Source organism: Lingula anatina, chromosome 6 (genome assembly GCF_051362555.1).
Source record: "Lingula anatina isolate TDL-2025a chromosome 6, LinAna3.0, whole genome shotgun sequence".
In the NCBI taxonomy this organism is placed as follows: Eukaryota; Metazoa; Brachiopoda; class Lingulata; order Lingulida; family Lingulidae; genus Lingula; species Lingula anatina.
The window spans coordinates 4,548,541-4,574,897 of record NC_141772.1 but is presented as its reverse complement, the minus strand read 5'-3'; the positions used below and the strand labels follow the sequence as shown (position 1 = coordinate 4,574,897).

The 26,357-nt window shown below is 34.8% G+C and overlaps 3 protein-coding genes across 5 annotated transcripts; 1 reads left to right on the top strand and 2 right to left on the bottom strand.

Annotated features, from left to right (window-relative positions):
* Positions 1 to 245: 245 nt before the first annotated feature.
* On the bottom strand, positions 246 to 12,178 carry LOC106172558 (RNA-binding protein 5). The gene is made up of 22 exons (XM_087016057.1): positions 12,020 to 12,178; positions 11,103 to 11,602; positions 10,570 to 10,723; positions 9,845 to 10,057; positions 9,409 to 9,478; positions 8,697 to 8,770; positions 7,259 to 7,423; positions 7,031 to 7,091; positions 6,831 to 6,893; positions 6,413 to 6,677; positions 5,956 to 6,122; positions 5,328 to 5,484; positions 4,774 to 4,877; positions 4,439 to 4,530; positions 3,903 to 4,067; positions 3,279 to 3,425; positions 2,979 to 3,023; positions 2,392 to 2,622; positions 1,948 to 2,001; positions 1,587 to 1,690; positions 1,324 to 1,450; positions 246 to 820 (listed from the first exon to the last, which is right to left on the bottom strand). Exons 2-22 carry the CDS (start codon positions 11,591 to 11,593, stop codon positions 692 to 694), a joined length of 3,078 nt encoding a protein of 1,025 aa, XP_086872183.1. The 5' UTR covers positions 11,594 to 11,602; positions 12,020 to 12,178; the 3' UTR covers positions 246 to 691.
* Positions 12,179 to 12,234: 56 nt separating this feature from the next.
* On the top strand, positions 12,235 to 18,065 carry LOC106172560 (complex I assembly factor TIMMDC1, mitochondrial). Of its 3 annotated transcripts, none has more exons than XM_013553331.2 (8): positions 12,235 to 12,323; positions 12,909 to 13,450; positions 13,655 to 13,823; positions 14,249 to 14,337; positions 15,522 to 15,589; positions 16,582 to 16,660; positions 16,833 to 16,919; positions 17,290 to 18,065. In XM_013553331.2, the coding sequence occupies exons 2-8, from the start codon at positions 12,930 to 12,932 to the stop codon at positions 17,318 to 17,320; spliced, it is 1,044 nt and encodes a 347-aa protein (XP_013408785.2). In that variant the 5' UTR covers positions 12,235 to 12,323; positions 12,909 to 12,929; the 3' UTR covers positions 17,321 to 18,065. The 3 variants fall into 3 exon arrangements, 2 of the variants coding, with proteins under 2 accessions (XP_013408785.2, XP_013408786.2); XM_013553332.2 differs by lacking the exon at positions 12,235 to 12,323 and adding an exon at positions 12,326 to 12,434; XR_015335194.1 differs by lacking the exon at positions 15,522 to 15,589 and having other exon boundaries at positions 12,247 to 12,323.
* LOC106172559 (twinfilin-1) lies at positions 17,975 to 26,302 on the bottom strand. Its single transcript, XM_013553330.3, has 10 exons — positions 26,166 to 26,302; positions 24,410 to 24,487; positions 23,935 to 23,985; positions 23,404 to 23,534; positions 22,797 to 22,892; positions 22,342 to 22,446; positions 20,586 to 20,711; positions 19,866 to 20,016; positions 19,411 to 19,529; positions 17,975 to 19,266 (listed from the first exon to the last, which is right to left on the bottom strand). Exons 1-10 carry the CDS (start codon positions 26,188 to 26,190, stop codon positions 19,108 to 19,110), a joined length of 1,041 nt encoding a protein of 346 aa, XP_013408784.1. The 5' UTR covers positions 26,191 to 26,302; the 3' UTR covers positions 17,975 to 19,107.
* Between the last annotated feature and the right edge of the window lie 55 nt (positions 26,303 to 26,357).

Below are 26,357 nucleotides of genomic sequence, written 5' to 3'. Positions count from 1 at the left end.
AAGGTTTGAAAAATTGACATGGTACTTCCCATAGACAAAGAAAAATGTATTTTTAAACGCTGGATGTGATCTCACTTAATCATATGAACTGACAGTAGGTACAGAAGAAGATGAGATGAAATCCATGAGCTAAACCCCTATTAGATTTTAGTCATTCATCTTAGGCAACGCTGTGAGAAGAGATCCAAATGGATTAACACGTTAAATATTTTCAATAAAAAACTACAGTAAGATAACACACATACTTAAATAATTCAAGGTTTATTATCAGGTGCTGTAATTTATTCATAAACCAGACAAAATGTTTTATCAATCACGCAAAGAATCTCTAACCCACAATACGTTTTATTTTTTCGGAGTGACATAACCTAAAATCTTATACTTTACTGTACTTGTTCACACTAAAATGATGATTGTAAAACTTCTTTTCAACAGAAATAACCAGGTAGTGCTAAATGTCAAAACAACAGATTCTATTGATTCGGTTGTCTGAATGCCATATTTCAGATCATAAAGACACCCGCTGCATGATTCCTCCCTTATAAATTGCACAGTATCTTCCTCTCTGCTTATTGCATAAATGCAGAGTATAGGGCTATACAGACTCCCATGTTGACTCAATTTTCAAATTATACTTAAGTATGTACAAATTTTCATACATCAAATCATTCTGTCAAGTTTGTTTCCAGTATCATTCACCCATTTCATGGAACCGTGCATACATGACTTTTTTCACGCTGTCTTTGTATGTGTCTCCTGGGTTGATATCGTAACTAGATCCTCGTGCCCCAAGACCTGCCGTCATTGTACGCCTCTGTGCCTGGAATAACAGAGAGAGAGAGAGACATGTTCAATTATTTTATTTCCAAAACTTAATTCCCATAAGAATGAAAGAGAAAGAAAGATACAATTGTTACAAATTTTACTTCCAAAATTGAAAGTTCTATTTAAGTCCGACTTGATGTTTAAGCCAGACTCTTATAAACAAAGAGAAAAAGATAAATAATGAACACTTAATACAATTGACGTGCTTATTATCTTATATCATTTAAATTTATGGTTGAAATATCCTAAAATCTTCTAATCTTATGTAGATGAATCGATGACATCATTTTAAAACACTTTGTCAAGAACACTGCCACCAGTGACATACACACCCAATTAAAATGTAGAAAAAATGTTCAATATTTCAACACTCATTTTAAACTCTATCATTAACAAGAAATCAAACATACTTTAGCATGTATAAATATATATTGATTCATATTTAGGCAAAATTAAATGAATTACAAAAACAAGAAATATGTTAAAAAATACCCTCACCTGAATAGGGTCCACAATGCCCTGGTTGGTCCTGCCCAGACCTTTGCCCTGACTCCAGCCCATCTTTTGTAAAAGTTTATTTCCAATGTTGTCTTGACCTAGACCTGCCTTGGTTGGCTCTTCATATCTGCAAAACAATACAAATATGTAGGATTAAGCTAAATATGAAAAATCAACAATAATGGCACAGTACTGAAATACGTGAGGTTATGGTAGAGGGTAAGCTTTATGAGCAAGGTTATCAAAAAGGGATAAACACTTACGCTGTGGCCTGCTGTCTCAGCTGTTGCTGTTTCTTTTTGTTGATTGGCGGATCTGTGCTTCCATATTTCTGTCTTCGTTCTTTTGCCCTGTCCCTGTACTGACCCTGGAAAAGTGACATACAAGGTGACTTAGTGTCAGAGCACTGCAGTTGCCCACACCTTATCCCTAAGGCTATATCACCTCATGTTTAAATTCTATTCTGGACAGAAAGTATAACAGCTTCTAAATTTTTTTTTTTACATACCTGTGTTTTTGTAAAATTGAATTTGATCTAGCATGTTACAATTACTTTTTAATTACTTCATATGTCAATTCTTGTGAAGAAAATTTTTTGGGGGGGAGAAAAGTAAAACAACTTACTGCAGATGGCCCAGCCTGTGCTGCTTGTGTTGCCTTTAATTTGTCCAGATTTTGCTGAAAATAAAACAAAACCTTCCTCAGAGATATTTTAATTTCATTTTACAGACCAATCATGGAGCTCTTATGAAGAGAGATCAAGTATTTTTACAGTACAGTTAAAGAACAATTTGCATTGGTCTTTTTGCATTTTAAAGACACATAACTGTAGTTGCTTATAATTTTAAGTATATCGAAAAAAAAAAAATTCTGCCAAGTTCTTCCACATATCTTCCATCTATTTCCAAAGAAGGCCTTTCCTCATAAAAGGAGTCTCTAGACAAGAACAGGTCAGTTTAGTAATCATCCCAGCACTCCCACCTGCTCAGACAGTCCTCAAGTAAAGGCATTTAATGGATCTTCACAACATGAAACTTTCTTTCAATGAGACTATATTTTATTCCTCACCTTATGAAGATCTGACAGCTGTTGATGCCTCTGTAAAGCCTCCTTGGAAGGGAACTGTCTTTTGCACAACAAACAAGCCATTTTGGTCCAGTCGGTCATCTTCTCCTCTACCATCCCTGGTGACATCTGCTGGGTGTCGTCTTCGTCCTCCTCATCACTGTCTCCGCCATAAGATGCCACCAGGGCTCCAGACGGCTGACCTTGACCTGGAGCCTGTTTCGCTCCACCAGGCTGGAACATATGAGGATTCACTGGTTATAATAAACTGATGAGCAATTCAATATTTTTCACTTTCATCCTTTTCAAAAGAGGTTAAATGTTAATTGGCTATTTATTAGAAGAGCTGAGCAACTAAGGGTGTTTGCAGCATCTGTTTATCAGATACTTATGAAAGACCAAACCTCTAACAAGTCATAGTGGTACAAAATGGCAGTATGTACTTTTATTCACTTTGAATGTTCTTACACCAAATGTAACTCCTAACAACCTGTAAAGCTTAACCTTAACAAAGAATGATGTACAGAAGAATTTCTCTTAACACCTTTTTTATACAAGAAATAGTAGAACTATGACAGTAGGTGACCTACCAGAGGTGGTGGAGGCATAAGTGACTGGTCTACTGGCTTCTCACCCTGAAAAGTAAAGTCAAATATTCATATGTTTGAAAGTGATAAATTTGGGGATCTCCATAGCTTACAGACATCAAAAGTATAATGCCTTATTAATACAAGCAAACAATGAGACAAGGAATACAAACACGAGAAATTGCTCTAAATGTTTTGATGTCATACAATTTATTTCCGAATCCTTTGCACAGTGTATTTTTTCATCATACCATTGTGTCTTTTAAAGTGTACATAATTTCTTTAACTGAAATCTTCCCCTACCATGCCCTTCTCCAGTACAGCAAACCCTGCGTCAGCGCTGGCAGACTCTCTCTCAGGCCCTCCTCCCAGTGACTGCATGCTCTTCTTAAACCCATCCTTCATAGCATCCTTCTGAGCATTCAGGGTCTTGGCCCACTTCTCCATGTCCTAGTTAAGAAGATAGATTTATCATTTCAAGTTGTCAGTTATGTAGTAATTTAATGATTTTAGCAAGTACATTAAGTTTTATAAATTTATATCTTAAAGCAGCTCTTGATATTGTATCTTAGAAAGCATTTCAAGGTCTCTGACATTTTTTTTATAATTAAACCTACTGTTAGTATTCTAAGCTTAACTACTTAAATTGAACTATTAGTTACAAAGTGAATATAATTTATTCAATGCATTAAAAACTAGACTTGCCTTGATACCTGTGCACTTCACCTCAAAAAAAATACCTAAGATTTTTAGTCAATCTTGGTAAAGAAGACCCAAACCATCAATCAAACTGCAATTTTCATACACATATCCACAGAAATAAAATTGCTGGTAAACATACATTAACTACATTTAATTAACATGTTCGCTGATTCAAGTTAAAACATGGACCATGACCACCATCAGAACCAAATGCAGCACACAAACCTTGGCTATCTTCTTGGCAATCTTCACCTTCTCCTTCTTATCCTTCTCTTTCTTGGTCTTGTCATCCTTCTGTTCGCCCTGATTCTCGGCCGTGGGGGCAGCCAAGTAGGTCGACCTCTCGCTGTCCCAGTATAAAAACTTGGCAGTGGAGGCGTTGTAGTAGTACTAAAATATAACAAGTATTTCAAAATATATCTATTCAACCCATTTGTATAAAACAATGGCTATTAAACTCACACACCAAAATATGTTAGTTCCAACATTCTTATTTTTCATGTAGAGTATCCTGTGTGACTCCACACTATACTTGTAGTGCAGCCCTGTTCATAACTAATTGCAGTTAATGGCATTAAGACCGACTTTCCACTACTTTACTTAGCCAACTTCAGATCCATAGTTATCACAATAGAATAGAGATAGGCCAAAACTCACTAGCTTCTTATCCAGGCATATGACAATAGATGGCACTGCCAATGAAGACAAGCCTGCACTCACTTTTCAAAACTATCTTAGATTTTCTTCTCATCCACACCTACCTGTGAGTTAGCATCATAGTACAGGCCTGTCTGTGGATCATAGTAATATCCAGACGCCTCATCATATGTATAGGTAGACACATCTGGTACAGCTGCAGAGAGAATAGCATTTATTACAGTAAGGTTTTGCCATAATAATGTACTCTGGTTGAAGTATCCCTTTCAGTTTTGATTTGTTTTAATATTCTTTTGTCATCCCTTAGTGGTTTTCATCTAGCTGACCTGTAAAAAAGTCCTTTATTCCAATATCCCAAAATGATCTATTTCCTTTTTGTAAAATTTTGAAATAAATCCACAAGTAAAAGTGAAATCCTGCTTAGTAATTCCATACTTACGATATGTGGTGTATTCTCCAGAGGCATTGGGCTCTCCTGGCTGTGGTGCAGGCTCAGCGCCATCTGTCTGTGTGGTGGACCACTGCTGGGCCTGGTGGGCTAGCCTGGAGACAAGGAAGACACAGTTTTTGTTTGTATACTGGATTACTCAGTGGATAACTTTCACTACATTAATGAAAATCTGGTTCAATTTATAATATACCTTTCATTTTAAAGGAACCACTGAAGAATATATCTTTAATTTCAAAAGAACTAGATTTCATTCCTACATACAGTATGTGCTTTAAAAATACACACCTTTGATTAAACCCTTCATCTTTTTCAAGCTTTTTTTAAATCTAAAATTAAATCTACTTGAAGGTTTTACCACATTAAGCATGAATAAAGAATATGCTTAAGTAAACTTCAGATAAATCAAGGTAATGGAAAAATGTTTTTCAGTAAATCAAGCAACATTCAGAAGCACAAGAATTTGTCGTCAAGTTCTCAACTTGGTTAGAGAGCAAATAAGTATGGAATGTTCAGATATATCCCCAAAAACACTTCATTCTCACCTCTGCTCCGGTGACATATCTGCTAGCTTTTGTTGATGCTGTATTTGTTCTATCACTTGTTTCTGGTACTGTTCCTGTTGTTTCTGGAAATGTTTCACAGCCTGGGCCTGCTGTATGGCTGCCTGGGCCACCGCTGCCGCTGCATTGGTGGAGTCAGCTGAAAGAAAAATGACAAGGTGTAAAAGAATTATGGACAAATAAAATAGCAACTTTTTCTCAATGTCCAGAAAAATGCAGTAATATGATTACACTCTAAAACTGACTGTACCCTGCATGGATTTTGCAGTGCTAGTAGTAACCATAATGTTACTCTAATTTAGAGGTCTTAACTGTAAGTATACAACTGTTCCTGTATATGCACCAATGACCAGCACTCCTAAGGTAGATACTGATTAAAATCCCATGCACACTTATATCTTCTCAACTAGATGTCTTATACTGTGAAAATGCCGCTCAAATCTATGAATCAGCCACCTGATCCAGGCACTTTGGTGATGGGTCAACACATCATGCCTCAAAGCTTAATTAAACCCTTTCCAAACAATATCCTTTCACATTTTTACCATAAATGTCTCATGACCACACATAACCAATTGCCATACTGTATATTCCTAGTGCAGTAACTTACTTTGTGTGGGTGGGGCAGCTGCCTGCACATACTGGCCCTGGCTATATTCATAGTACTGTCCATTCTGGTCATAGTATCCTGTCTGCTGGGCCTCCTGGCCCTGGTAGTATGTGCTGTCATAGTACTGGGAGTAATCATATGTGCTGTTCTGTTGGAGGGTGGCCAACCTGGATGTAAATATATAACTGGTAGATAATTGTTTTGCTTTTATCAGAACCCTTGGTGGTGTCATTCTTTACAATAGCATTTCATACCATGCTTGTTTTTACTAAACTGGCCTAGAAAACAGGATTGTGTTCTACTTACAAGCATCTATTTACTTTTTCAGCAATTTAAATGGTGCAGTGAAGAGCTCTATTTCATCTTGTTGGTAATTTCCTTACCATTTCTTCATCACATTTACATGACATTAAGCATGCAGCAAGAACTTCTTTATGCTAACAAATCCTATACTTACACTGTGGTGAAAGTATTTTTGGAGTAAGACATAAGGACTTGTTTTCCATCTATTTCCAGGGGTGGGTTAAGTCTCCCCAGGGACTCCAGTAACTGACTGGCCTCTGCTGCCAAATTCATCTCTATAAATGCGTAACCTTGTGAAGTATTGGTCAGGCTGTCCCTCATCACGCGGCAGTTCTTCACAGTAAGGGCCGTCACCTTAACCAGGGCGGCCATGATGCTTTCCTCAGTAGTCAAGGCATCCAGACCACGGAAAATTAAAGCTGGGGGCGAAAAATAAATAAATAAAAAAAGAATTTACTGATCATTGTTCTTGATGAGGACACTGGGTCAAATTCTACAGAGGGCTACAGAAATAAAAATTCAGAAATATCTTTAGTTATATAATACAGAAATATAGCCACACAAACACTCACTGTTACAAGGATTTGTGCCAACTTGATCAAAGCCATCCCCTTCTTTACCAGACTTCTCCGACTCTGAAAATAATGTCTACCTGGTGAAAACTGAAGTCACTGATTTAGCAATATGTATTAAAACACAATTTTCTTTTATACATACTACAGATAGTGTATGACAAAATAAGTGTAATGGTAATATTTAGTGTGTGGTTTACCTTCTCTGGAGATACTGCACTTGAAACAGTAGTCCCTTCTTTTAAAATTGTGTACTCCACACTGAAACAGCAAGGTAAACCAATTAATAATGATTAAATGTCATTATGGTAATAACTTTGAGCAACTAATACCTCCCCCCAACACATTATTTCTGCCATGTTAAAGTACAATGTTGTCAGTGTCTAAAAAAAAAATTGTTTATTTTCATTCCTTAAACAGCATCCAACCTTAGAGCAAATCCAGTCTGTTTTATGATCACCATTCCTATCCATGGGTCCCATTCCTCCGCCACTGGGGCCTCCGTCTCGGCCGCTGCCCCCTCCCATCCCAGGGGTCTTAGGCTGACTATAGTGCATGCTAACTGCATACTGGTTCAACATATATAACTGGCCCTGGAAGAATGAACAATTGGCAGTTAGCACCACAGTGTATGATGATGATAAAAAATCCACCCATGTAAATCCAAACCACATCGGGTATAGTCATCATCCACATCACTAAGCCTAATATATTTTATTAGAGTTTGTTTTTCTTTCATAGTGGCTTCTGTTGGAAGTGTCTTGCCATTATCTTTTTGCTCGAGGATGGTACTTTATCCCTGAAACAAAAACCTGGTTGCCATAGGTTCCTTTTTTCGTTTGTTTTGTGATATCTGAGACAAGAGTGCACCTTGCCATCAGCTGCCAATGAAATGAATTTCTGCCCGTCTTGGTCTCTCGTGATGCTTTTTGCTGAAATATGTACATTTTTTACCTCTATCTTTAATATAGAATTTTTTCAGCTATATGTGCCCTTCTTCTATATCTAGATCAGCTATTTGTGGTGAAATCAAACATCACAATCTTTCATGCTTTTCCAACTCATCAAAGGTGCTTTCAACACATTTCAGCTTCATACCAGGTCTATCAACACTTTATATGCTACTTTTACAAGTTCAGCAAAGTTTGCATTCAGCACATTATTTTTTTCATGTTTTAAATACTTGACCAAGTAAATGTCGCCTTTTTCATAAAAATTCAGATTCACAACAAGGAAACTTTACATAACATAAAACATCATCACTTGCAACGACAAGAAAAATTATAGCTTGTTCCTTTTTTCTTCCAAATATTTGTAAGCTGAATGCTACATTTGCTGCACAAGCAACTCTAAACCCCCACCCTCCCCTGTTTGTTTTTGTTTCCCTTCACTGTTCAGTTTGTATTAATTCTGTGTAAATGTTTTGATACAAGATTTCACTTTTTTGCTTGTTCTCAGCTGATTTTTTATCCTTCAAATGTTTTACAAAACAAGCATTTATATATCTAATAGGCAGCTGGAAGTTATCTGCATAATATCTTTCTCAACATTTTCATATTTTCATATAATTATCAGTGAGAATACAATAATAAAACAATCAATGATAAAATAAGCAGGATACACTGGTACCCACAACCTAGCATTCAATGTAAAACTGTAGCACCCCAAGTTACCAGGTACAACAGTTGGGACAAAACAGAAAACCTCAGTTGCTCCTTGAGCAGCAAAACTATGAAAACGACAACCCTCTTACTATTATTACACAACTATGCTGCTTCTGACCAAACTTGTTGTTGCTGTTGTTGTTGTATTCTTAACACATTTGTTACCCATGGTGTAGCAAGGATGTGTGCAGAAGTTTTAAACCTGATTGTGTTCCATCCAGCGCTGTGCGTCGGTCGTATTCTGAAACTCCACGAAAGCAAACCCCCTGGAGGCACCTGCGTACAATACAATGACATGGTGGTGTTAGTTCAGTACATGACTGAAGCTTACTTTAAAGGAAAGGCTGTGGAACAGATTCATTTGTGGGACTGAGCATTGCTCTTCAAATGGGGATTGCAAGGGAGAACACAGAGGCACTCAGGGAAGTGGACGAAATCCTTACAGGCCATTCACTCATAGTTCACTGGGCTTTATGTTGTTCATGACAGAATACCTACCTGAGGCAAGCTCCAATTTCTCAAACAAAAATCTAAAGCCATCAATGACATCTTCTCCTTAATAAGATCCGTAAATTAATTTTTTCTTTTAAATATCAAAAGTGTCTCTGTTGTGCTTTACAAACATTAAATTATTTTTTTTAAAAATTCATCGATGAAACATTTACAATCATAAACATACATAACAAGAAGCTGTCACTACAATGTTTTCAATGTCACTATACACTACTGAGCAAGAAAACTTACAGATTATTCTACCAGCCAACTACTTAAACATTTACATTCTTATCGCGTTACAAAACAAGCCCAGGACCATGTGGGAATGTACAATTTTCTGGGTTCTGTGCCTCTGTGTTGACGGTGTCTGTGTGAGAATACTGGATACATGGTCAAGCCCCCTTCATTCTATATCTCACCTGTATCTTTCTTCTTCATTAGCCGCACCTCTTTTATAGGTACACCAAACATCATGAGCTCTGCACGAATCTGAAATGCACAGCAAAAAATACATTTTCTAAGCATTAACTTTATTTTGCATATAGAACAATAAATAACAGTCTACAAAACCAATAAAATTTAGAACCATGTGATAACATTTTTTTTCTACATTGGACTTTTTCTCAATTCAATTTGAAAACAAAATTTCGGCAAAATAAATATGGTTTGCTGTACATGTCGAAAGGATAAAGATAATAAGAAAGTAGACATTTTTTGAAAAGAAATCCTGAAAATAATTTTGTCATGGGATCGTGGCTCTATATGGGTGGTCTGCCCTCTGGGTACAAATACAACACCCAAATATCCAAATATATCTGAAAAAAGTTACATCTTTTGACAAGGTATATAACTTACATCTTTTTCATCTATCTTCTGAGGTAATCCTCTCAACATGATGGTGTTCGTGGGGTTGTCAGTCAACCACTTCTCCCCCTCCCTGTTGTGACCACGCCCATCACGCCCATAGTGATCTCCCCTGTCATAGCCACGCCCCTCTCTCCTGTCTCTGCCCATACTGTTGTTCACGTCTTGCCGACCACCATCGTAGTTGTAACCATCATCATCATACTGAGATTAGGGGATAAAATAATATCACTGTAAGTCTCACTGCCACGTGTGTACTAGTATTAACATGCATGTGCTTTCTTATCAAACTTCTGACAGATGCGTATGATAAACATAAATATCATTTGGAGTGCTTATTCTTCCACTATGTGCTATCATCATTACATGAAATAAGAAATTGGCAAACATGCCCATAATATAGGCAAAAGTAAAGTCAAGCATCTTAAGAGTAAATCTTTATTGTGAATAAAACATTCAAGACAAAATGAACACTTAAATTCATGAAATCATGAGTTACTAGTTAAAAGTTGATGTACTGAAGAACAGAAAAACCCTTGCAATGTGATTTCATACAACATGCGACAGAAAAGGCCTTTTTGCCAAACATTAGAAGATTGAAAAGATTGAAAACTTTATGACCCGAGGACCTGCTTGGCTTCACCCCAAGTAAAAATACATACCAGTTTTTACACAGTCTTCATAATACACCTTCCCTTTTCTCCGCACACACTCACCTCTTCATAGTTGCCATAATCATAACTGTTATCAAAATTTCCTTCTCCCCCTCTACTCCTCTCCATGCTACGATCTCGGTTCCTGTCCCTATCCCTGTCCCGGTTTCTCCTTCTGTCCCTGTCACGATCTCTGTCCCGGTCCCGACGTCTGTCTCTGAATAATCCATGAAACACAATTTATAATACAAACTATACTGTAACTCATTTCACTTATATTACAGCTTCAATTCACAATTCTAAAAAGCAATTATTCTGTTACATTGTTATCAACACAATGTCATATAAAACCATAAATTATCCACACAATCTTATAAAAAACCATAAGTTCTCAAAATTTTGGGGTGTTCAGAGAGGGGGGCACAAATACCATTTATCTATGTAAATGGTCTAGTCCAAAGGCTTCAACATTGGCATTACTACGAAACATTATTAGAACAATGAAACTATAATGGCTGAAGAAAGGGCTTCAATATGGGCTTCATTGCAAATGGCAAGAGGAATGTAATGCAGGTTCACAGAATCACTCTAGTTACCTGTCCCTGTCTCTCGTTCTGTTTTGATAATGCCTGTCATGATCCTCTTCTACCTGGTTTCCAAAACCTCTGTCATCAAAAGAATCATGATGCATTTCTCCCTGGCCAAAGTCATCGCGATGTGGCATATTCCCCAGCATCTCCCTCTGGCCCATTTTTCCTTGCATATCTCTTTCAAGCTGCCGCATATCAGCTGGAATATTAGGCTGTCCAAAGTTTCCTGGCATTTCTCTTTGACCACCAAAGTTTGCGGCAATTTCGTGCTGAGGAGGAAAGGCTCTTTGAAAGTCATGCTGAGGGAAATTCCCTGGGATTTCAGGCTGCCCAAAATGTCCAGCTATTGGTATTGGCATGAGTCCTGGCTGCCTGACTCCTATGAATCCTCCCTGTCCTGGCCTTGCTACTACAAATCCTGCCCCTCTCAGGGGAGGCCTTGGAAATAATGACTGTTGTTTTTGCTGAGCTAAGAACTGTGATATTTGTGAATCCATCTTTGTTATCTGCAGAAAGAAATGATAATTATTTTTAAATACCGAATGAAAAAAATTACTAAGATATTTAATAAAATGCCTCGTGTTTTGCATCATGTCTCAAAACTAGAGCTTACTTCTCATTAAATTAAATTCCCAATCTCAAATCACGATAAGAAGTGAAAACTTAGTATGTAGAGCCTAAGCCACTCTGTGTTGAAAGCATTGTAATATTTTAAAGAGACAAAGCGAACAGACATTTGCAACTAAATCGACAATGCACTCATTTCAATACGACAAAATACTCAATAAAACATGAACGTATTCTCGCAGAAATTCAGTCAATTAATATCTTTGACTTCACATTTTACAGAAACATATGATCACGAAAAATGAAAGTCCACATTTAAGATTATTGAGAAGAAATTACGAGGGAACAAATTTTACCTTGCGACGCCAAGATGGCGATGACCACAAAATACCCACAATTCTCTGTTTCTCCGATTAGTTCCCAGCACTCGCCCCTACAAAATTAATTCTTAATCAAGATATGTTACTGAAATAAGTTATGTAAGAACAATAAAAACATATGTGAAGATGTATACAACAGCATAATGCATATGAAATATACAGTTGATTTCTCCTAACATCTATTCATGTATTTTTCCTTTTAGCTTTTCTAATATTTTACAGAGAACAAGTCAATTTGCGAGCCGAATGTCCTTTCCAATCTCCATTCAGAAGCCAGTAGGTGAGAGTAAGAAGTGTGGAATTTTGTAATCTGCACATAGTGAAAAAAGAATAATTTTCTGATTATGTGATTATTTGGAAAACGTCCTATTCTAGCTGTCGTTTTGATAGGGTAAACAAATACATTATCATACAAAGTACCGTGAGAGTTAAGATAAACATTTTAGAGCTCCTGCACCGCTGCTGGTTCAGAAACTGGTATTTAAATTGACACTTTTAATTTTGAAGCCTTTGGCTTTGCTTTCATGCGTTAGCACAGCACAGATATCAAAATCGTCAATAGGAAATTCGAATGCTAATGCATGGATTATATTATATTATATTATATTATATTATATTATATTATATTATATTATATTATATTATATTATATTATATTATATTATATTATAGTCCAGCAGGGAACCTTTATTTCATTAAATTAATTTTCTCACAATATATATTGTATTGTATTGTATTGTATTGTATTGTATTGTATTGTATTGTATTGTATTGTGAGAAAATGTAATGAAATATATGATTCCTGTTAGACTAAATTGTAATACTAGTATATGTTTTATTATTTTGATTTTCTTTGAACTTAAAGATATAACCATTTGGAGAGACAATGCCTTGTCCTGAAGGGAAAACATCCACTGCATTTCAACTTCCAGACAGAAATAAATATTATAGGATGGATTTGGATATCAAACTACACTTGAGAAAACATGTACAAGTATTTTCGTATGCAAAGTTCCAGAACATGTTTCATACATACAAAAACTGCATGGGACATTTTAATAGAACTCCAGTTAACCTGATAAATGGCACAAGTGAATACATCAGATGGAATCCAGCACAGTTATTCAAGAAAATAAGATTCCAACATGTTGCAAGAAATTTGAACTTTTTTCCTGTTGCATATGCCCAAGGTAAAAATGATGTTAAAACGACTGAAACAAATACCAGTACCTCAGCAGTGAACTCCACAGAGACTGTTTCCAAGGCTATCTCATCTGGTGTTGTCAGTCAGGATGTTGCTACAGAAACCAAGCCTGATAGCAAGTATGCAGTGCGTGAAGAAGATGTTGATGCATATATGGCACAGGAAACTGGGTGGGACAGAGTTAAATTTTACTATACTGAAAAGTAAGTATATTGAAACAGAAAGTACATGTATGCTTGTACTTGAGGGTCAACTTGGTATCACCTGGTGCTATTAATAATATAAAGCAAAATATAATATATTGAAATCATAAAGATTGATATGTTGCATGTAAGTCAGTTTATCAAAAGAAAATTGATGCAATGTATTAAACAATATAAAGGAAATAAAATTGTCTTGCTTTATAGGGAAGTCATAAGCGAGGACAATCCCATGACAATGCATCTGGCAAAAAATGCATTGGTCGCTTTTATTTTTGGATTAGTAGTTGGTGCAACTAAAAGCAGCAAAGAGGCAGCGGAAAAATTTATTAAAAAGCACCAGACATATAAATTCCAAAGTAATTTTGCTGCACAGGTAAGTACAAATATTGAATGGGACAAGAGCTAATTGATATAGGATTGACCAAGGTAATCAATGATAGTGAAGTCCATTTTATCAAGATATAGTCATTGTGAGATTTATAAACAATAATGCTTGGTACAGATGCAGCATATGGTAATGGAATTTGAAAATATTTCATGTTAATATGTAGTTAAGGCAGTTGCACTAGCTAATTTGAGAAAGACTCTAACATCCAAGAATATCTAATTTACTACAGAAGCTCTTAATGGCAAGTAGGTATACATTGGCTGTTCTCTCTCTCTCTCTCTCTCTCTCTCTCTCTCTCTCTCTCTCTCTCTCTCTCTCTCTCTCTCTATCGTGGTCATAAAATAATGAGACTCAGTGAGATTGAAATAAATATTATGGTGACAAGATAAATTCTATTTTCTTATTTCCAGACAGCATTAGCTGAGAGCATTCGTGTTCACTCATTAGTTGGAGGAACCAAGACGGGGTTTAAGTTTTTTCTTTTCATACTTTGCTTCGAGTAAGTCAGTGTATATTGAAACTAATAGATTGAAGTATGCAGTGTCTGACTTAAGAATGCCTTAAGTGGGGACAGGATGGGGTCTTTATAATCACATCATCCTGAACTAAATATGCAAACTTTGACTCCTTTTTATCTCAGATATTTAATTTTATAATTTTTTATCAATACAAAATTAAGCTATTTCAGGTAGCATTCAGACAGACACATTGTACCAGTTGGGTCAGTCCATCTCCCAATAGGGGCTCTGGCTAAGTGCAATCGGCTAAACTGAATGGAACGCCTCCTCAAGCTAGGGGGTAATTAACTTTTGCATGCCCTTGGCTTAATTATCCACAAGCTGCTCAAGGAGGCATGTCAGACAACTTAGCTGATTCCACTGATTGCACTTAGTAAGAAGTGGACCGACCAAACTAGTTCAGTCTGCATACTAGTGGCATTTATGTGTAGCTTTGTGTTTTAAATGAAGTCATGCTACGGCACCCTGAGCTTCAGAGCTAACTTGACACTAACCTCTTCACTGTAGCCTATCTTCATCGTGTCAAGTAACCTCTGACGAAAATAGTTTGACCTAGTTTATATAAGCCAATCAAATCCATGTTTCAAAATTTTTCACCAAAGTTTGGTGAAAACGCTGATTGGTTGACCGTCAATCGGCAATCCTCGGCTGATTCCGCAAGCTCCATACTAACAACAAAGTTATTGTCGAGTGCGGAGACATCCGAGTAGTTCCGAGTGTATTACCTTACACAAAGAAAGCAAGGCGAGTGACTACGAAAAAGAATGTGTTAAGTTATCTCTTGATTCTTTGCAAAATATGAGTAAATCGGAATTGAAACCATAGGTTCTAGCAGTTTGAGGGATGTTATTTGCGTGCTGCCCACAGGTTACGGCAAGACCCTGATATTCAGCCTTATCTTTGATTGGTCCGGATTTGAACAAAGCGCGCTTTGACTCGTTCGCGTTCATTGGCTAGATCGTTTAATGAGTCATTGAGTGCGGGCTTTTAAATTTGATTGGCGGGCGGCGGAGGCAATCGAATCTGGTCAGAGGTTACTTGACACGATGAAGATAGGCTACAGTGAATAGGTTAGTGTCAAGTTAGCTCTGAAGCTCAGGGTGTGCTACGGAGACTACAGAGTCAGAAAATAATGATACTGAGATTGAAAAAAAATTTCTTTCAGGTTCCTGTCGCAAAGCATCAATATTTACTTTAACTCATGTAGGTTTTACCATTATACTTTAAGTGCAGGTGGGTTATTGCTGAAGACAAATTTTCCATCACACATAACAGTGCATGCATGTACACATATTCACACACTGCAGATGTTGAGATAAATACTATACACCAAATGCATGCATGCACACATACGAATATATACCCAAATACGTACAGTCATACATTCATGCATGTGCATTACACCAATGCATTACAAAGGCATGCTTGTACCTTTATAGGCTCCATTCAGAATAGGGGACTAACTAGTCCAAAGGTCAAATATGGCCGACCCACTTGAATACTTCCCCACGTGATATCTATTCAGTGTCTATTAGCAGATTAGACGGCAAGCTTTGTAGTACCAGTGGGGTGCCATATTTGACCCTCGGACTAGATAGTCCCCTATTCTGAATGGGGCCACAGGTGTCATTGTCGACACCATTAAGCTGTATAATGTGATATATACAGTAGTCTATACCTGCTACAATATACTTAAATGTCATAGGTGACTTAATGTAATAGAGCCGATTTTAATAATGCAGTATGGAAATCTCCAGTGAACCCCGATTTGAACCAGCAGGTTTTAGGAAACTGATGGTCCAAATGGCCAGTAAGCTGAAAACTTTTAAACTGATGACCTGTCTCAATTTTAAATATTAAGTAATGAAGAGAAATTGATCCTCTTGGATGTATGTTATTGATTTGATCTTTTCAGTTGGGACAAATTATCAATCTTTCAGATGGTACATAATGTTGGAGTTATTAAAAATATATATGTAGCATTTACTGTGTTTTTACTGTATAAAATAGAACTATTAGATAGCCTCCTTTTAAATTTTTTGTTGCTACCACTCCATAGGAATGTTCCAATTTTAAGAATTTGTGACTTAATAAATACAGTGTCTGTAAAATTCACAGTTTTCCCCTTTGAGAAGACCAAGTAATTGTAGATTCTACCAAGATTTCATCTTTCTTAGATGAAAGCTTGAATATAAGTGAAAACTACTTTAAGACTTATCTTTAAGGTATGACAGGCGGACTGGCTATGTTCTACAAAGGCCCTGTTGCCATGGCGTACGGGGCTGTACAAGGGGCGGTGTTGGGGTAAGATGTCAGCCATGATAGCTTGAATTGTACATCATTTTATTAATAATTTATCCTTCTAGTAAAGCTTCCAAGTTTCTTTTACCTTAGTATAATTATAATATTGCGGTTTGGATCTAAACCATCAAGATAGCTATAGAAAATGTAACGTATATGTCTTTTTCTGTTCTAGCACCTTGTATGGCCTTATTAACTTCAGAGACATTGATTTAATAAATATGCACAGAGATGAGGTCCGTGCACTTTTGCAGTCTCGAAAGTAAGTGTTGTCAGAAAGAAAGACAAGAATGTATATATATATATATATATTTCATAATTAAAAGTGATATTATTGTTACTACTATATTATTGTCCAGTGTCCATATATATATATAGTGTTTATAGTAGCCATTTGGCTTAAAACGATTATGAAATGAATTAGAAATGTTGTTGAATGGAGTACCTGTATTACAGTTATATTTTAAATGTATTCTAACTCAAAGATGAGTGTTTGACCATTTGGAAAAATGTCCATGTTAAAAATGCAGTCTATTGTCAATATGTGCCTTTAAAAGTGTGATACTTTAAATATTCAGGAAATCATAATTTTTTTTTTTACTGATTTTGGTTTTGTTTTTTTTTTTTTTTAGACAAGCAGAAGCCAAAGCCGCTGGTCTTTGATGACCACAGGAGACTGTGTGCTAGCGTCTTCAACAACAAAACATCTTTTTATTTTCTTCTTAAGAGGCCATCAAAAGAAGAATTCGACAGTTCTCTTTTCCTTACCTTAGTTGATAAGTCTTAAAAGTTGGGAATATATTCATTGTATCTTTCAGTGACAGAAAAAGGCAGCAATGTTTTTCATTGTTATTATTTTTTGTGCAGAAACTTCAAATGGACAATACTTCAAAAAAAGGAGAAATGCCCAGGATTAGTGTGAAGACTTAATTGAAAAAGAACTGCGTTAAAATATAAAGTGGGAGCAGCTGACTGCAAGTTATATACATACAGCACATTGACATTACAGTACATGGGCATTTTAATTCATTTTAAACTCAAGTGTTATTTGAAGTGATGAACATTTTCAGAGGTTTTACTGTTTTATTCCCTCACATATAACTTAATAGTATTGACATTTGCTGATATGGATATACTGTGACACTCTTGTTTCTTTACATTTACGTTTCTTTATATGAAACCTAATACAAGGATGGAAAATGGTGAAAACACGATTGTTCTTAACGAGCTCTGAATAGATAGTGATTGATTTATAGATATACCCCCGAAATAATTTTAACTGTTAGCATGGCAAAGAAAAGACATAAAAAATTATAGCACACTTAGCATTTGTCTTTGTATGAACGAAACATAATGCTTAATTTATTCTGAGTTGAATATTAAATAAAGTACAACACTGTGACTGAAAGATGTTATTAGTGTTATTTCTAATTTAGCAAGTCTTTGAACCACTACTAAAATGCATTAACTTTTATTAAGTCCGACTTACTTGAAAAATTGACACTGCTTTTTGCATCAATTCTTATAATCAATAACAATAAATTGAAGTGAAATTATTAATGTCAACAAGTGCAAAAAAGTGCAGTTGTAACTGTTAACTTGAGTGTATTTTTGCAGATTTATGATTGATAGCATGCTAACTTTTACACCAAAATGAAAACTTTCCTCTTACCGGGTTATCTATTTTCTTAAAGCAAAATTTATGAGAAAATCATTTTTCATCATTATTTCATGCAGCTTAAAAGCAGAACCCATAACAATTTAGAAAGGCACAGTTTTTTGGGGAAAAGTACATAAAATTCAAACATGCAATGTTCTTAACAAAAAACATATAATTCATTCCCATACAAACCATGCTTATATTGGCATAAACTACGGCATTACAAAAATATTGTATACTTCCTTGGCAGGTTGAGAGAGAATATCACACTTTTCAAAAATATTTTCTTGCATAATCATTTTAACAGAGATGTAACTATTTTATGTCATCCATTTTATGTTACACATGATCTGCAGTGGCTCTGGCCCCAGACTGGGTCAAATTTACGCATAATGATTTTTTTTTTTTTGTTATTTTACACATTTCTCCCACATACCCCTCACATGATAATTAATGAAATTCATTCCGGAAAATTCTACTGCCACCTTGGCTTCTTATTTCTAAAATGGTATTATCTCATAATTAAGGGACGCCTTGGCTCAGTTACACACATTCAACAAATCCAAGTTTCCGCCTGTTTTAAACCCCTCTCTTGGGTTCTTCCAGTGTTTTGGTATGCATCTCTATCTGGATTGCTCCATCTTTTCAAAAACTTTTCCTGGTCAGTACTGCTCTGTTCAAAATTTGCTTCAAATTCTTGATTCTGTGTCTTCTATCAAATTCAAGGTAATAACAAGCCTTGAATGTAATTTTAATCCATAAAAGTCAACAGAGTTCATTTATTAGGCCTCTATTCTCCATTTTCTGCCCTAGGCTTCGTCATTCGTTTTGGGCCTCTGCCAGCAGGACCCTTTGGTTTAGCAAAGGCCTGCTTTGCTATGTTCTTCTTTGGATGGAGTTCATCATAAAGGTAGGCTTCTGATAGTTCCTCGCCACTGTCAATCTCAAGCTGGAGTAAAGAGAAATATAAGAAACACTCATCTTGAAACGAAAATATTTATAGCATTTTTCCATTGTCTAGTAATTAAAATACAGGTATCTTTCTGATATTTCTTCACTGCATCAATCTAAACAAAGCATAACATATACAAACCTTCCTATCAACTTGTAGTCCTAGCTGCTCCACCATTTCTATTACTGGAGATTTACAACTAGAGTACAACATCCTTTCTTTCACTGAACACTTGTAACCAGGCATAGAATAGATAAATACTGGAAATGGAAAACATAACTCACTGAATGCTTAATTTACACTATGCTAATTGACGTCTGACACATGACAACGTGTCAATTATTGAGCATTTTTGCTATATCTTGAAATGAAAGTCAGTACCCATATCTTACATGTAAAAATCCATGTAGATTAATAACGTACATCCAAATGCATATTAATTAGACATAAAATCTAAATATTATCTATCAGAGGAGCAGATTACAAGGTTAGCAAGTTCTGGTAAACACAGACAAAATATACTGCAGAATCTATTTCCTATCAATCCAAAAAATCGCTGAGCAAATAAATAAATAAATAATTTAATTTCTACTTACTTATACTTTGTAGGTAGTCTCCTTCATGTGTGTGTTTAAATTTAAACAGGTGATATCTGGCATGGTCAGCAGGTACTCTGGAAGGTAGGGCACTGACTGCGAGATCCTCAGCAGCTTCAAGACAAATCTTCTCATTTTCAAGGTCTACACTCTGAATTTAGAGAAAATTAAGTTAAAAAATTAAGCTAAAAAATTAAATTAATAAAGACCTTACTATAAAGAAATCTCTTTGTCCTGTTATAAAATAGCTCTTCTGTGAAAATTTCATTTTTACTTCCATTCAGATTGACTGCAATATTTTTTTCTTTTTCAGTGGTCAAATACAAACACCCCATTTCCAAAGATTAGATCGACCTACTTTAGCAATAGGACCTACAAATGTATTTCTTCATTCTTTATATTTCTATAAACTGCACACTTCAAAAATTTGGAATAAGAGAGAACCGACAAACACGTCCAAACAAACAAGGCATATCTATGCATCAGAATATTATCCAGATCGATCTAAAATCTATGGGAATAGAGCCAAAGAGACCATTGCATATTCTGCTATCTACCTATCAACTTTTTTTTTTTTTTTTTTTACAAAATTGATGACATTCTTATATCTGTTCTGTTATCTGCCTATCAACTTTAATTTTTTTTTCACAAAAATGATGACCTTCTGATTAACATCTTTTCAGTGTTGGAATAAAAATGGAAAATCAGTCTAATTCTTACCAACTGGACATAAGTTATTTCTCCTTGCCCTAGTTCCATTATCTTATGAAGTGCATCGTCCTCTATAGGAAAAGCCACCCCTGACAGCGTTTGATGCTTTGTGTCCACTCCAATGTCTGCTTTCACCTGAAATTTAAAAAAATGACATTAGTGAATGTTTAAATGTCTTTCACTATATATATATATATATCATTATTTTTCTATCATGAGCCTTTTTGGTATGAAACCATAAACTGCGATTCTGCTAATAATTATACAACCATGCAAAAAAATGTTACAAATTTCAAAGTATGAGGGTGAAAGTATGTCTGAAGGTTACACGTAAAGAGTTTTGATCAGGGACTCTAAAATTGATATCAAATGTACCTTAATAATCTTAAACAAATTATGGCAACTGAGAAAATGCCACACAAACGCACATAAAACTGGCCTAGAAGTGTGTGTGTGTGTGTGTGTGTGTGTGTGTGTGGGGGGGGGGGGGGGGGTTAAAATAAATAATAAACAACTGAGACCAATCTTCCACAGAAAGACAAACACAGCTTTAGCAAGCATCAGTATCAGCATGGTCAAAGTTTATGTAAGAAAATAGCTTCAGTGAATTATAAATGAGTGAACAAATGAAAAAAATGAAAAATAAAGCTGCACAATTCTCAAAATTTTCGTTAATGACCCAGGTGCAATAGGACCTACAAATGTATTTCTTCATTCTTTATATTTCTATTAACTGCACACTTCAAAAATTTGGAATAAGAGAGAACCGACAAACACGTCCAAACAAACAAGGCATATCTATGCATCAGAATATTATCCAGATATCAATATTCTTTCTGAAATACTCAAATCTATTAATTGTGACAAGTGGCATTCCAATAAACTTATTTGCTATTTAAATGTTTTGAGGGACGTTCAATACATATATCAATTGTTCTTCAGGACAGAAGACCCAAAAACCGATCAACATCATCATCATCAATTGTTATGATAACTGTATGATATTCAAAATAAAAGGTGTTTCAAAAGTGATAAGCTACTGTGCAAAACAAAGCCTTGCAATGTCCATGCTGTTTAACCCCTATCTACAAGTTAAACAAAACATCATGTTAAAAAGCAGGATGAGGTTATCAAAAACCACAACAGGCCAAAGTAAATTCTGATTCTCCATTCCTTTCCTCTAAATAATGCCATATTTCAAGTCAAGCCTTTCTTACCGATAACTAGAAAAAACAAAAGTAAAATATACTCCAGTTACTGAATGTATTAAGAGAAATTCTACTTTTCCATGATATAAATTCAAAATTGTTGTCAATTCTGACAACCTGATTCTTTTGTTTTTAACATTTTAAACTTCTGAGCTCAACCAAGAAGAAAACAAAAATGAAATCTTCTCAATACAAACTTAGCCCACACACTTTTTCCAACATTGCAATTACTAAGCCATTCTCATATTAAGACTCATCCTGACATTTTGTCCATGTTGTTAATCTGACATGTACACCCCTACACACCTCACTAGCATGTTGTCTACAACCATACCTGCAGTAAGTACAACTCACTCTTTTACTGACTGGAAATTTTGCTTTGCAAGAATAGAACAAATAAAAAACCTGCTGCCATACATACTAACTTTTCAATCACCCCTAATGTGTATAATATTCATCTTACTAATAAACTACAGTAGCTCATCACCAACAAATAAAACATCATATAATCATGGAAAAATTTTGACAGGAATTTGTAAGCGAGACTGTTTTCTTACCTCGGTACTTTTGATCATGGCCAATTCCTCCTCCTCAAAGGTAAGAGGTGCAGGGGCGTCATGGGCCTCCACGTGCTTCCTAAAACCTGACAGTGACAGGTCCTCCTAAAAACGATTATGGTGACAACTACTGATATTATACCATGATAGAAAACAAGTCTGTGCAGATGACAACAATATTAGACTGAAAATGAATTTTAATCTTTTATATGTGTTAGACTATTACATTATATTAACTATGTAAGAAAAGACTCGACATTTTGACAGTTTTTTTAAATACAAAATAGTATTAACATAATGGACAAAACAGATTAGGAAAGGTACAATTAATTCTATTTTCAGTGCAGTCATTTTCTACACTTATAATGAAGTTGAGCTAATTCATTCCTCATTTGCATATATATAAATTACAACTTCTACTTTAAAATATTGACCGCGACTAAAAATTGCTTCACCTTTACTGTTCCAAATATTTCCCATTTGACCTGTCCACCGCCAAACTCTCTCTTTAATGTGGCTCGGGTAGCAGCAAACAACATCTTATGTTTAACCTGAAGTAGAAGCATAAGATGTTTAAGGGTAAGACAGACATTACACATCATTTTATAATTCAAAAATGGGCTCTTTTAAGAATTTAAAGTAATTTAAAAATTACTGATACTTTTATGTTTTACTCTTTGTAGACAATATCAAAGAATTCAACCCTAAAAGATCGACCATTTACATATTAAAATGATAAAAAAGTCACTTTGCTAATACATACATATATATATATATATATATATATATATATATATATATATATATATATATATATATATATATATATATATATATATATATATGCTGGGCTGACTGGTAGCAAAATAAAATCACATTCTTAAGATGAATAGATGAATAAAAAATTTTCAGTGAAAAAAATTAACCTTTAGACAATAAAGTATTTAAAAATTAAAATGCAAGAAATATATATATATATATATAATAACATTACTGTATATTTGCATAAATAACACAGGAACATAAATAATAAATATTATTATTATTATAAATAATACATACACTGGCGAAGTCAGGTGACCAACTGAGGTATATCCACTCATACTGATCAGAGTTATCTGTACTGTCCATACGGTAGAAGATATAACAAGGTTGTTTCTCATCTAGATGTGGGAGGACTTGGGCATCATAATGTGGAAATGGTCAAGGAGGTTTTATGTCCACAATTTTGAGCTAGTTTTTTCATATCATATTCATATTTAATTGCTGTAAATTTCTTAAATGGGTTTGACATTAGATACCTTTGCAAAGTTATTGCAAAATGATAATAATTAATAAACATGACATTCTCTATGTCAATTGTCCAAAGATAGAGATAGAGTTTGATTTCATTTTCAATCAACTTCACTGGTTTTATTCACCGGCATATTATAAACTTTATATTTCTTTTTATCCCATATAATCAATTTTAAACCTTATAAAAAATCAAAATATTCAAAGTCTTACAACTAAAACTTGCTTTATTTTGAAAGAAAAAAATTGCTTCTATGCCTTCAAGTAATAAATTATTTAGATAATTTTTAGAAAGGATATCTTCTTCCCATGAACTCCTTGGTTCACTTTTGTCCAGCAAAACAAGTTCCTCTGCAACAGAAAAGCAAAAATTAAAACAAAAAAGAGTTTATAACATAATTGGTGATATTACATATTAATCATAATTACAAACATATTTACCTCTTGTAACAGATTACATACTACAAAAATTCTACATCTTCTTGTGATAGTATATACACAGGGGCAGATCCAGAGATATATTCTGACAGACTTCCAAATTTTCTTTGTTGATCCATCCTCCATTTTTGACCGTCTTCCGACAAAAAAAAATTAGATACCCGTCAATGTAAACTTGAAAATCTGACCGTCTTCTGGAAGACCTAGAAGACGGCCTCAATCGGCCCCTGATACATTTATAAAAGTCTGGTCAGTGGTGTTCAAACTCATTTATTTTTATCCCCATAAGTCTTATAGTAACTAAGCACACTTAAATTCTACTGAGTAATGAGTATACCATTGTCAATGCCTATCTTCATCAAACGAATGCTTCCATCTTTAGATGTTGCAAAGAAGTTCCTCAAGTCTTCAGATGCTGTGAAAATAATAGGCAAAAATAATAGTTAATACAATGAACAGAATTTTACATGATAAATATAAAAATAACACATAGATTAAACCTAAAAATCCAAATGCTATTGACAACTTTTTGTTTGCCTCTTAAAGGATGCATATTATGTGGGATTTTGCCTAAAAAGTACAGATAATAAATTTACCATAGAGCAGTTATAAAATAAGCTTCTTCTGACAGCCACCAAACAGGTGCTCTATTGACCCCAGCAACCTGACCTCAGGGGTCTTCACAACATACGGTTATCACTGATAATATTTTATTTACCATTTTTAGAAACTCACAACAGTGTACATGTATGTTCTGAGACAAAAATCAACAAACTTTTCAATTTTTTGGATCAACATTTTCAAGTCATGCTATTACTCATTAAACACTTTTAGGGGCATTTTTTTAAAAATAATTTACGATATTCGAATCTATTATTCGAGTAAATACCAGATATCATAAAGCCACAAGGGAGTTTAATAACAAGCATACATATATACAGGTTTGATGAAGAAGATTACATACTGCTTTGGGGAAGAGTATCAGTAAAGACATCTTAAGTTCAGGGAAAGGGCAAACTGAATACTGGCCTTGGAGAACAGACTACTTAGTAATTACCTTGGGCTCAATACACAAAGTACAATTTAGTCTGAAAGATGGTCTTAATTTTAAGACCAAGATTGTGATAAATTTTAATTTAAGTTGATAGTTCAGAAGTCTGCTAAAATAGGGTATATGTAACTCTCAGTCTAAAACATGAAGCGTTTATATTTCTTGTTATAGAAATGGGTGCAAAATTTTATCTTATTATCTATAGTAGTGGGGCCATAGCAGAAGGTTGGTTTGCACAAGCAATTGCCACGACAATAATCTCAGATTCAAAATGTATTTAATATAAGAATAAGGTCAGATGAATCAGATGAAATAATCATGCTGCCTACTGTACTTGACTTAGTCATAATTTCTCCATATAAGGAAAATGCTTTAACTGAACTGATAATAAATAAAATTCTGAGAGTAGACCCCTAATTTTAAGCCAAAAATTAAGGAAATTAACTTAAAGGGATAATAACTCTTCGTATGAAATCTGTATTTCACAATAAAAACATTGTGAGTGACTCATAAAAATATAATATGTTCTGTTTTCCCACAAAAACGGCTGTTATAGCTATTATTCTGATATCTGAGCTTGTCTTTAGACCACGTGACCTCCATTGATGGCTATACTCTGTTAAAATCTCTTAAGAGATTTTAACAAAAAACCAAACTTTTTAGAAAAAAACCAGGGACTAACTTTGAATGTAAAAATGGATTCATTAACCATTGGTAAGTATGGGAAAATTGTTGTTTACTCCAGGAAAATTCATTTTTTGGCCGAAACGAAGAGTTATTATCACTTTAAGCAGCACTAACAAAAGTCTCCATACATACTTATTGTTGTATTTTCCCATAGACTAAGAAAAGGCAGCTGAAATACCACTAGTAAATGATTGATATACTGTACCCGCTAATACTGTGACTGACATCTGAAACTACATGTACTGTACAGTACATGTAGCCTGTGTAAAAAGCCGGCCGGTAGTATGTTAAACCAAAATCTATTTTTGTCAATTTAAGAATAAAGATATTTTAGAAAGTTAAATATACGTCTTACCTGTAATTCCCGTTTGATGAGACATGCTTTAACTTAAAACTTTTAACAACAATTCAAAGAAATCACAGGTTCAAGACTCGAAATCCAGGAAGAGGAAACACCTCCGGGTCACGTGATAAGGGTACCGACCTTTAAATGCAACAAGTTATTTAATTGGTTAAAACACTCTTCATCCAATCACAACTGTCAATA